At 38.2% G+C, this 12846-nt stretch overlaps 1 protein-coding gene across 7 annotated transcripts in view; it reads left to right on the forward strand.

Moving 5' to 3' along the window:
- Window positions 1-3308: 3308 nt before the first annotated feature.
- Window positions 3309-12846, forward strand: part of LOC136253055 (long-chain-fatty-acid--CoA ligase ACSBG2-like) — a 193263-nt gene continuing 183725 nt past the window's right edge. For 5 of the 7 annotated variants that reach the window (XM_066045641.1, XM_066045644.1, XM_066045638.1 and 2 more), the window contains exons 1-8: window positions 3309-3475; window positions 3560-3823; window positions 6974-7016; window positions 7297-7379; window positions 8028-8147; window positions 11793-11891; window positions 11940-12011; window positions 12352-12405. In XM_066045641.1, the coding sequence (XP_065901713.1) occupies window positions 3422-3475; window positions 3560-3823; window positions 6974-7016; window positions 7297-7379; window positions 8028-8147; window positions 11793-11891; window positions 11940-12011; window positions 12352-12405 (789 nt within the window). In that variant the 5' untranslated portion in view covers window positions 3309-3421. The remainder of the gene's footprint in view (window positions 3476-3559; window positions 3824-6973; window positions 7017-7296; window positions 7380-8027; window positions 8148-11792; window positions 11892-11939; window positions 12012-12351; window positions 12406-12846) is intronic. The other 2 variants (XM_066045640.1, XM_066045642.1) reach the window with 2 other exon arrangements.

Genomic DNA, 12846 nt, shown 5'->3' on the forward strand with positions numbered 1-12846 from the left:
ACAGCAGTACAAATCAAGAACTGTTCAAAAAGAATACCTGCAATCAAAATAGCCACTATGAAAAATATGGACAGTTTTCGTTATGAAAGGAAGCGATCACATGCTACCAAAAAATTGACACTTTTGCTGTCAGCAATGATGAATGAGACAAATGGGACACAAAGGAGGACACTGGTAAGTCCATGAAGAATGCATTGTTCGTACTGTGGTATGCCACAATAACAGCGAAAAAATCAAGTCTGTAGCCTTAGCTATTGTCGAGTTATGCTTGTCTGAAGGCATCAGTTACTCAGTCAGTCAGTCAGTCAGTCAGTCAGTCAGTCAGTCAGTCAGTCAGTCAGTCAGTCAGTCAGTCAGTCAGTCAGTCAGTCAGTCAGTCAGTCAGTCAGTCAGTCAGTCAGTCAGTCAGTCAGTCAGTCAGTCAGTCAGTCAGTCAGTCAGTCAGCCACTTACTCAGTCAGTAGAAAATTCCGTTATATTTAAATAATTTAAAAAAGAATCCATACCAACTTGTTAAAAGCATTTTGGGTTGATCTGAAAGCTTGTTTGGGCTTAGTTTTACCTAACCAATACTTCCTGGGAAAATTGATACTGGTTTTTGGGTAATGTTATTTTGAGGGCCACGCCTACTCTTTTGTGGTTCCTGCTATGCAGTACTATCATACTGTATGATATGTAACATTTATAAACAGCTAGCACAAAATAGTATGCGGACATTTGGTGAAAAGTTGATACAGTTACGTATCAGATGCAAAAGTTATAGACTGAGAAGTAACAAATTCTAATCCCTGGAAAGAATTTTGTTCTAAGTCTGCCAGTACTTTTGGTGCACATTTTATGAAAGGTTCTATGAGATCCTACACATGATTTTATGCTTTACTTATAAAAATGATTTTTTATTTCCCTTAGCAGGGAGCTGAAGTTCCCCTCCTGGGCCTCCTTATCATTGCTGTGATCTAGAACTAACATGGTGTGTCTTTAATTTGAAGTGTTTCAATCTTGCTTAGCTATATAACTACATGATATATGCATGTATGCACATGGATGGGTTTAAACAGGTGTTATATAAATGTGTGTGTGTGTGTGTGCGTGTGTGTGTGTGTGTGTGTGTGTATCTACACTGTGGCTACTTTTTGCTAGTTCCATTATATACACTGTAACCAGTGTTGGGAGTAACGCATTACATAAGTAACATGTTACATATAATATTATTACTTTTGTGGTAACTAAGTAATATAATGAAATACGCTATAAAAACTGGTAATATAACTCAAGTTACTTTACTTACAAATGTAATGCGTTACCTAAGTAATAATAGATACTGTAATGAGTCTAATATTACATAATATTATTACTACAAGTAACGAAGTTACTAATCTCATTAGTTATTAGTTATCCTCTGAGTAACGCCTATAGCCACAACGAAGTAACAAAGCCTACTGAATGAAGCTTATTCACTAGCTTCTTACTTATAACCAAGATTTGCACATTGTCCAACAACGCAATTATGTCACGTGATAAAGTGGTAGTTTCACATGTGACAGCTTAAGGCTGTGGATACAAAGCAATAATGTGTAATATTATTATAGTTACTTTATCTTATGAGTAATATGCAACTGTAACTAAATAGTTCAGTTGCAAGTAATATGTACCTAGTTACTTTTACAAAGTAACTTGCCCAACACTGACTGTAACCCTTCACCTTAGAGGCGGTGGAGCAAGCCAAAGAGTGAGGGGCCAAAACTGACAGTAGAATTTAAAGAACTATAACCCTGTAATATGTTAGCCTACTGGACTTGTTCCATATTGTGAGTGAAAGAGAACTATGTCTAGAATGAACTATCACAACATATAGCTACACAAGTAATAATATTAAATCCAAGTCACCGCACTTTACCTTACATCATAAATAATCTGATTTGTTATTTTAGTATTATCAATATTACTATACATAACTAGTACAAAATTACTGGAATTGTAATTAATAAATACGCATATAACTTATCCCATTACAAGTAAGTTGAGACTACATGTAGAGATGGGACAGATGTTAGACTATAGTTATAGCTCCAGAAGATTATGATTGACACCTCATAATTTATACTAGAAACAGTAATAGTCTCTATAAACCTATTTTTTAATAGGGTGTCTAGTACATTAGTGGTGTAGATTTTCCATACAGCTAAAAAAAATTGACAATAGTAGTAGTGATACTTTAGCTACATTTAGTAATACATCAGAACATAAGCCTCAATAAAGAAATGACTTTATCATAGTTATGAGGTCATGAAGTAACTTCCTTGTGGCCAAGTGAGGTTTTATTATAAATTAGCTGTACCTTTAAAAATGTTCTGGAGATGAAAGTCTCTGTTACGGCTGTAATCGTAAACATATCTGGCAACAATTTTTTTTGTAGCATTCTTGTACTGTGACATACATTTTTGTGTTGGCATTAGTTCCTTACCTAGTCCAACTCAGATACCACCTTATGGCTGACTGATACGTAGCTATCTAACTGCAGTTAGTTGCAACCTCAAGAGAAATAGAATCCATGGTAGCTATTACTGTTATTGGAGGCAGCCAGGGAAAATGACTGGTGACTGCATGAATACTATTTTACTGTAAAAATTGAAGTGTCCGAGGCCACAGGGCACCAAAATCTCTCAATATGGATACCACTGGTGACAATGGTGTCTGTATATTTTGGTGCAGTTTTTACAGTGGATTATTTTATGATAATAATTATAGTAATATTTTGTGTACCCATGAATCCAGCTAGCTAGCTACATTGTCATACAAGTAAACTCCAAGTAGATACTTGGCTAAAGACCATTCGTCTGTAGCTACTGGAGTGTATGCCTTAAAACATTACAACATCTAAACAGTAACTACAGCATACAAAAATAAGACAATATTACTACAAAAAAAAGCAACAAAATTAATAAACACAGCAGAATAAATTAACAGTTTCTTGTAAACAGTAACTGTATAGAGGCTGCCACGAAATTCATTGACATTCTGAAATAGGTATATACTAGCAGGAAGGGAATTCCAATTTGCATCATGTAAAACAGTAGAAAACTGGTGTCAAAAGTGTTCACGAGGTATCACTGCACTATGATGTGGAACTTGCTCAGCATGATGGATGCCACAATGCATGCAGGCATGTTTGAACACTTGAAGATCATGCTGAGAGATGTGGACATATTAAACACTTCTGTACATGTACGTTATGCTCAACTCTGAGTCCTGTACATCACAAATAACTTTACTCCATAATCAAGCGCTAATAAGCGCCTAAAATACGAGTTAAGCGCCTTAAATATTATTCTGATGCCCGTCTAGTGTAACAAGTGCTTCCCCAAGACAAGAACTCAGAACGATCGACTGAGAAGCACTTAGCAGTAGCCTCAACAAGAAGATGCCGACAACTAAACACTGGACTACGGAGCCAGATGGCGAAGTTAACGTTAAGGCAAGTAACTTAACGAGTTAACAGGATTTCTTCCAGCGTTCCCAGCCGCATTCACTTACACTATGTTTCGCTTATCTGTTTTAGACGATGTTGTCAGGACCAGCCTCAGCTTCACCAACTACGGTTAGTGCTGTGTTCAAGAAAACTTCTCAGCGCCTGGCTGATCACCCAGCCTTAAGGGTGAAACGAAATGGAGAGTGGAAAACCTGGACATGGCAAGATTACTATGGGGACGTGGCGAGAGCTGCTAAGTCTTTGATAAAGTTGGGAATGGAGCCATTTCATGGCGTCTGTATCCTGGGCTTTAATTCTCCAGAGTGGCATATATCTCTTCTGTCTGCCATTATGGTGAGTGTGTAGTGTAAAAAGGAGATGTCCTTCTAGTGACTATTGTACTATGTATGATCTGTGAAGTGATAGATCAGTGAACAAGACCAATTCTACATGAACCACAATGGTCAGGCTGTTTTCCCAGCATGGTCAAAGCTGCACGGGTAAATGGTGTATGAAGATATACTGTAGCAAAAATAATAGGAACCAGGGCAATGATCAAGACAATGTTTTGTAAACTAAAGTCAACACCCAAAACCAAATATTAGCTTTTGACTGCTGTTGCAGATTGTAGAACGGGTCCTGCTAGAATGATACCCCCTTTGTGTGGTGTGTGCATTGGTATTTCTGAAACCAGACTCGTGTATATACAAACATGAGTTCCACAAAATTTTATCCTCCAAATAAGTTAGTTTGTGGTGTCTTAGAGATTCAAGGCTGGGTACTGTATGTTGTAGTAAAGTACACACTGTAATGCACTATCCTGTAGTTGACTGTGCTATGGACTGTACTATGTACTAGTGTACATTACAAGACCACATAGTTATCTTATGGGAACATGTTGACTAGTTGTTTTGTACAGTGAAGGACTGGACAATGTAGTTCACATGTTTGTGATGCCTTGGAGCAAATTGTTTGGTGTTGGTGACATCATTGTTATTGATAATAATGGTGCTGTGCTGTGCAGACTTCCAAGTTTTGTGTAATTAAAATGATGTCATATAATTGGTATCTTGCTTGGTGATATTATTGTGTGGAGTAGTGTGAAACATCAGATTCCATGATCTCTATCCGTGATACATGGCACAGTTCTCCAGTAGGTTACTATTCCTGCTGTAGAAAGATTTGTTTGTACTGACTCCAGTACTTGAGTGGTGCTGAGGTACCACAGAACTGCTGTATCTGTGTTTGGTACATACTCAAAACTACAGAGATGGTAGTATACGCCATTGCAAAACTTTATAATTCAATATTCTTTTACCTTGCAACTGGCCTAAAAAAATGACTTACAAAGGCTCGGACAGCTTGCAATAAAGGTGACACCTCTGTGTATAGACCACCTGTGATATTTAGATCAGACATGTTGATTGGTTGTAATTTAGCCATCACTTATCACCTAACCCAGGAAATCACTACTATGGGTTCCAATCACAACTGAGACACACTTTGAGCTAAAACACTGTATGTGACTACGCTACATGCATACAATACATGCATGTGTACACACACACTTATGCTTGTCCAGAGACCATCACCTTTCTCGAAATCATCATCTCCGCCCCAACCCTCCATGGAAGGTACACACTCACTCATCCAGGGGATTCTAAATAACCTATTTATAAGCTTTTGAAATTTAGGCCAGGTGAGAGGACCCCCAAGAAGGTGGATACACCATAGACAATAATTGTAGGGACCTGAGTCAGAGACTTGGTGTATTGTGCATAATGTAAAGCATTCTGGTTGACTTGCAAGGCTAACGTAAGGGAATCCCCTGACCCTGCCTAGCCTCCACCACACAGCAGAACTAGGGGTGCTGCCATTAGCTGCATCACCTACAAGTGATGTGTTACCATGTCTGCCATGTGGACATGTGGAGGCTGGCAGCGTCACACTCACACAAGTTGATGTTGTGCTACTTCTAAAAAACCAGGCATCATGCAACTAGCTAACTCATCTGGAATTAACCAACTATATATAGCCGTATGCATTCACCTGAGCCTGCCAAATATAGTAATAACAAAGAGGTGAACATGTGTTCACTCTCAATGGTTTTGTACTGGAACAAGCATGTTTTCATGTTGTAAACATGTTTGCGAGCCTGAATGGTTTGTATGAAATGAATGGGATATTTAAAGCCTCATAACTCACTTGTTCTTGTCTGCATCAAAGCACTTTTTTGAGTATCAAAGTGCTTTTTTGATTAACAGTTCTGGCGTTTAAAGGGCTACACAGCAATACTAAGTGTATGGGCAGCTGGCCCATGTAACAAGAGTTATTAACAAGAAATGAGGGCTCAGATGAACGTGAGACTATATGTATTACTATTTTACGGTTTTAACCAATAGGGGTTTTGGTCGTGTAATAATATTAGCTATTAGTATGTAATTCTTGTATTTTGTAATTCACGAAATTTCGTAATTCGTTCAATTACGTTGCTATGCACTACTAAGGAGGTATTACCAACATATTACGCACAGAAGTATCTTCTTAATTTAATTTATAGTTTGACACAACCGTATTTCAGTCCGCCATAAAGAAAGCAAAGTTCACCTGTGCAGAAATTTAATATAGACTTCATTTCGCTGTTACTTCTTTATCATTATTTAACAATTTTGCTCACATGGGTTCGCACAGACAAGCATAGATAGGTTGTCTGTGTGAACATTTTTTACAAAAACAATTTCAGTAAACCAGGCACACGCCCACAGCCGGCTGTGGGTGCACGCCTGATGTAACAAAAAGCAAAGCCTTTCAGCATGCCTACCCAGTGTATCTGCACTGGGACATCTGTGCGCTACTCAGGTGCTGTGAGTCAGTGCAGGAAAATCCTCCTGGGGCTGGACTAGTAACCCATAAGAGGCTGTACTATGTCTCATAGGTGAAAATATGTGCACTCGAAGTCCCACCTGGACCTTTACCCATTGTGTGAGGCATGGACAGTTGGAATTTGTTTCTTCAGTTAACACCAGGTACCCATTGATGTTAAAGCTGGGTGGGTCACTTCCCCAGTTGACAGCAGGTCCCTATTTGAATAGCTGGATAGACTGGAGCAATGTGAGTAAAGTTTCTTGCTCAATGAAACAACAACACAACCAATTTGGTGCGACTGGACATCAAACTTGGAACCTTTTGATTACCAGGTCTATGCTACAACCACTTGCCTATTCTCATACACAGTTACACACACACACACACACACATGCATGTACACACGCATCCATAGTTCCATACACGCACATGCTTATGTCAGATGAAGTGCTGTAAGTCACGCAAAAAACATTGACCTAGGTGGAAATTTTATGCTATAAATAGCCCAGTGATGTAGGTATGTTAAACTGTGTACTGGACTGGATAGAGCCAGCAGCAGTAACACAATTTAATGGTACTGTGGATAAATATCCTATTTTAGCTGAAATGTACCCATGATATGATTGTGATGTTTTATAGGCTGGAGGACTTGGAGTGGGTGTGTACCCAACCAACAGTGCAGGTATGTAGCATGTGAGTGTGTGCGTGCATGTGTTTGTGTACATCTTACATTGAAGAATTGTCCAGATGGGACTTCGGTACCCACACCTTCACCTGTGAGACATGGTACAGACTTTTGTGCCTGTCCCAGGAGGATTTGCCTATGGTAACTCACAGCACCTGAGTAGGTTACAATTGTCCCAGTGCTGGTTTACTGACCAAGCTAGCCTGGTAACCAAAGGCTGTTTTTGTAGTGTGTGTAGTGTACAGTTGTCATTATTTCACATACATCTCCACTACAGAGGCGTGTTGCCATATTGCCAACAATTGTACAGCTCAAGTGATAATTGCTGAGGATAAGAAACAGTTGGATAAAATCTTTGCAGTTAGTAAAATGATTTGTAGTGTACTTATGTACAATGTACGTATGCTTGCAGTAGTGTTGCATCGATAATCGCATCGGTTATTGGAAAAAGCAAATATTGGCTGTCTTTTTGTATATTGGTATCGGATCAGCACTATGATGAAAAAAAAGCAGCAGATACAGATATATGTATGTATGCTCATGTGCATCAAAATTAATGATGTTTACAAGTGCATTTTCCTGTATTACAACATTGTTATTTCTGTACTGTTAGGTGTTGTTGTAGCAATGCTGCTACTGTATTCAACTAAATTGGTCCTTCACAATGAAATTTCTAGTAAAATGGCTACAAAATAGAAATGCTGTGCTACATCAGATCTGCTACGTCTATTGGCTTGAAGATACTATCCAATATCGGTTATCAGAATATCGGTAAAATCTTGTATCAGTGCAACACTAGTGATTGTATTTTGCATGTATTGTATCAGTTTGTAATGTTAATAATTACAGTAAGATATATTTCATCTTGACACAACAAAGCTACAGTGTGTAACTCTGTGAATGACATGTATAAGACAGAACGGACTAGTTTTGACAAGATGTGAAATTATTGTACACATGCTACACTGTATTACAAATTGTGTAGGTAGTCACGTATTGTTCTCACAGGTCCGAGACAAGATGGCGTATGTGTTGAAGGTGGTACAGTATTCTAGTGCAGAACCTGTAGCTGCTGAGTACAGGGACCAGGGAGTAATCAGCTGGGAGGAGTTCCTCAATTGTGGAATTGTAAGAATTTGTTTTGTTTTAACAATTGTGCCTGTATGTTATAGTTATACTAACACAATGCGAGATGTGTCAATATACAGTTTTCCCTCCATTATTTGGCCATCGATTATCCAAATTTCTATAATCCAAACTGTGGAGGTGACTATTGTATCTAAAATGTGTGTTCTATTAGAGTAATTGAGCAGGGCTCTGATTATAAATGAAAGGCAGGCCTTAACCCTTCGAGGACCAAAGTCCAACAATATATTGGATGCAAGTACATGGGCTAGTAGTATAAGCCGTAATAACTACTTATCAGTGCACAGTAAAAAGAATTCGCTAATACCATGATACTCACCATGAAATTCCTAACAACATCATACCAAGTATCACTTGGTTTGAAAAGAATCTCCGCTGTTAGGCCGCTAAGAAAAAGTAGCTCTTCCATTATCGTCCGCCATTACTCTACACCTGCTACTTTGATCGGCCATATCTCAATGGTACTTCATCATAGCGCATCAAACTAAACGCCATTAGACTCAGCATGTGATGGCGATTCAATTTGTATACAAAAAAAATCATGTGACTACCTCATGAATACGCGATGCAAGTTACGCGTTCCTCCATACTTGAAAATTAATTTGGCCCTCGAAGGGTTAAATTAATTAAATTAACTTGCGGTCAACGGACTAAATCTACACAAATAGCACAATGTCTGCACGTAATGAGTTTTGGGCGGACACATATGTCCTTGCAAAACTAATAGTGATACCATAAGTTACAGTTAAGGCACTGCCATGCGTGTATGGAAAATACAGCATGAGGGGGAATGTCGAGAGGCTAATACAACATGAGGCGAAGCCAAGTCCTGTATTTGCCTTGAGACACCCTGAGTGCTGTATTTTTCATACACACAAGCATAGGCGGTGCTTTTAATGTTATATTGTACTTCCTGGTTGAGTTCTTGGTCATCTGGCTTGGAGGAGTTTTCTATAGTAACTCCAACTGTTGCGATTTTCGGTTACGGAATATCAGTAAGTGTTTAAATAATCTATTCTGGTCGTAGAAGAAACTAATAGGATTAGTTTGGCTAGTTTTAGCGATTTACAATGTCACGCACGTGATCAATCGTGCTGTCTTAGTGGAGTGTGTTTAAAAAGCCATAATCAGATGATCAGTAAGTATTTATACAATCTATTTCTAGCCGTAGAACGAACTGGTAGGATCATTTTGGCTGGTTTCGGTGATTTGCAGTGTGCTGTTATGTAACATTCCTTAATTAAATTCTACGCATAACTGTACTATATATGCCCAATTAGCTGCATAACTGTTCTATGATACGTGGCTTCGCTTTGATCCTCCCACACAAAGTACAATATAAGGTTTAGGTAAAAACAGTGGACCAGGGGACCCACAGAAATCCTACTCTTTTTGGACTTTTATACACTTTATAGTATTGTATACTTGTACTAGGTACCTCTGCAAGTAGTCTTGCATGGCCAATCCACTTTTCCCCCTCATGGCATCTTGCATGATGTTTACACCAATTAGAAATTATAAGTGCCTCTGAAAAAGTGTCTGAAGCTGACTACATCAATTGATTTTGTTAATTGCTATTAATGTCAGATATGTTGATGGCAGCGAAATTTGTTGGTGCCGGTGCTGCGACTATTGGTGTAGCCGGTAGTGGGGCCGGTATTGGAACAGTCTTCGGGAATTTGATAATAGGATATGCTAGGAATCCAAGTTTGAAACAACAATTATTTACTTATGCAATTTTAGGGTTTGCAATTTCTGAGGCGATGGGGTTATTTTGTTTAATGATGGCGTTTCTTATATTATTTGCATTATAATTTTTTAAACCAAAATCCCATTACATTCTGATTTAATAAATGGGTCTAAAATTAAATCAATAAATTGATTGTATTTTAGAGCCATTTATTAAATCAATGAATGGCAAATTAATCTACTAAATCAATTTATTGATTTAGTATTGCTGTACAGTAAGCATACTAATCTGTTATGCCACCTAGCTACTAGACTAGAGTAGTTTAGGAACATTGTGCAAATGCACCATGATGTGTGAAGAGCTGCTGGAACTTGCTTAGCTTAGTACTAAGCTAAGCAAGTTCTAAGCATAGTTCCAGCAAGTTCCAGCATGATTATTAGCTAAGCTTGCTTTGCTAATAATCATGCTAGTTTATTCTGGGGAAATAGCGAGTGACCTATAATTAATGCAGTTAGCTTCAGACTGGTGTAAACATTGTTTGAGACACCACGAGGGGGAAAAGTGGATTGGCCACGCAGGACTACTTGCAGAGGTACCTAGTACAAGTATAGAATACTGTGAAGTGTAGAAAATTCAAGAAGAGTTGGATTTCAGCGGGCCTGGGCCGCCCGAGTCCTTGGTCCCCAGGTCCACTGTTTTTACCTATCCCAATATAAGTTGATGTGTACATGTTTGTTTGTAGTGCTAACAATAACTGTCACTTGGTTGCTAGGAGATACTACATTTTCCCAACCCAAGGATTTACAATTTTACTCTGTCTGTACATTTGTGAATATGTAAGGACATTTGTCCTTGACACCTTAATAATAAATTATGGTCTGAAAGAAGTTCTATTATTTGAACTTTTCGATTATCTGAACAGACTCAGAACCCAATGAGTTTGGAGAATAGAAGGACCACTGTATTATATATAGAGATCATGAAAACTGTGTTTTTTCCAGTCAAAATTATTGTTTGTAGCTGAACTCTTTATAAGGTAATTTATTTGTAGCTGAAATATCTTCAGTGTGACATGAAACATAGTTGAACTCTTTACAGGGTGACTTGTTTGTAACTGAACTATCTACACTGTGACTTGTACTGTAGCTGAGTGCTCTAATAGAATGTGTAGCTGATTTCTCCACTAGTGTACTGCACTATAAGAGTATTTTGATTGCATAATTGCTACAGGTAGTTAGTGTTTGCATTATAACTCACAGGTTTGAAACCTTGATTCTTCTAAAAGACCTTCCTAAGATGATTATAATGTATTTACGTTTTAATTTTCGCTTATCTCCTTCAGTGTTTTGTCTGATAGGAGTGAGTTTTTATTTACAAAACTAGATTGCATGCTTTGATACACATAGTTTGTAGTTGCTTTTGTTTTAACTCGATGGTCTTTATCTTGATTATTTTAAAACCACCGAAATGCACCCCTATGATGATTAATCTGCCAAGTTTCGAGAAGCGGTTTGCCCTGTAGCCATGACAGAAAATTTCTTTTGCATTTTTCATAACGTTCTGTTTTTAAAAAATTGGTATGAAATTTGAACTGTAAATTTTATGACTCTTCTATTGTACTTCAAATTTGAAGTAAATCAACTGATGCATGCATGAGTTATAGCGATTTTTTTCTCTAAGTAGTGCAAAAAGATGGAGAAAAATACAAAGAAAATAAGATAACCTTTGAAGGTGCATATCTCAAGTGATATTCTGCTCAAATTTGGAAAAGAAGGTGCCTCGGGAATTTTCACAACAAAATTTTCGTTTAGGAACTATCGGCCTGTGGATGCATGAAAACAGCACTTTCTTGGTTCCTGTAAATATGCACTTGTCTGTTGCACATCACGCTGGCTGTACTTGTCCACAAAATAGTGTTTGGTGTTGTTTTTGTATAGGATGTACCAGACTATGAGGTGTCATGGCGGATAGAAAAACAGAAGCCAGGAAACTGTGCTTCTCTCATTTATACCTCCGGAACCACTGGACCACCAAAGGTACATACACTACACATATTATCATGTCATGTGATCACACTGGCATAGGGTGTAATGGTCAGTCATGATAACATCACATGGACTGCTAGGATTTGTGTAGAACTATACAACATGACCTTTGTGAGTTGAATGTGTACTATGTGTATATTGTATTGTATGTATACTACCTCATATCTCTTTGAGTGTACAGTGTGTGTATATGTACAGTAGTTAAAGTGTGCTTTGTGGTTTTGTTATATAAGTTAAGGCCATCTCTTTATATTGAGGCCATCTGTCTACCTAATGTGTATCTCTTTAATTGTACAGTGTGTGTAGCTAAAGTATACTTTGTGGTTTGTTATATAAGTTCAAGCCATCTCTTTATATTGAGGTCAGATAGTCCTACTAATGAACTTCTCACTGTACATACTGTACAACACAGTGTGTGTAACTTGTGTGTAACTTGTGTGTCTCCCAATAGGAGGATCAGCTAGTCAGTTATCTACCACTCAGTCATATTGCAGCTCAAATGATAGTGAGTTAACATCCTATGTACCACTCTGCGTGGGCAGTTCAAAGGCACCCCGAGTGCTATAATAGCACTGCTGCACTAACCGCAGCAAGTGCATTATAACTTATAATGCACTGACTGCAGTGCAATATATTTATATTGCACTGGCTGCGGTTTTGTGCTACATTGCACAAGTGCTGGCAGCTAAGGCTGCTATGACACCTCACCTAATAGGTTGCAAGACGTTACATTGTTTACTCGAATTCTTATATAGCCTAACATGCGAAATTGGATTGTGGGGCCATACAGGGAACGTCACTACTACGTTATACATGCGATCTAAAAGCAGCTAATGGCGATCAAAGGAGGCAAACACGGCAGGTAAAGCTCTATTTACACATATATAAACGTAGTTACATACCTTACTAGTTTGATCGAAGCTTCCACCTTAAATCGCTTTTTAAA

The sequence above is a fragment of the Dysidea avara genome, chromosome 4 (assembly GCF_963678975.1).
Source record: "Dysidea avara chromosome 4, odDysAvar1.4, whole genome shotgun sequence".
NCBI lineage: Eukaryota > Metazoa > Porifera > Demospongiae > Dictyoceratida > Dysideidae > Dysidea > Dysidea avara.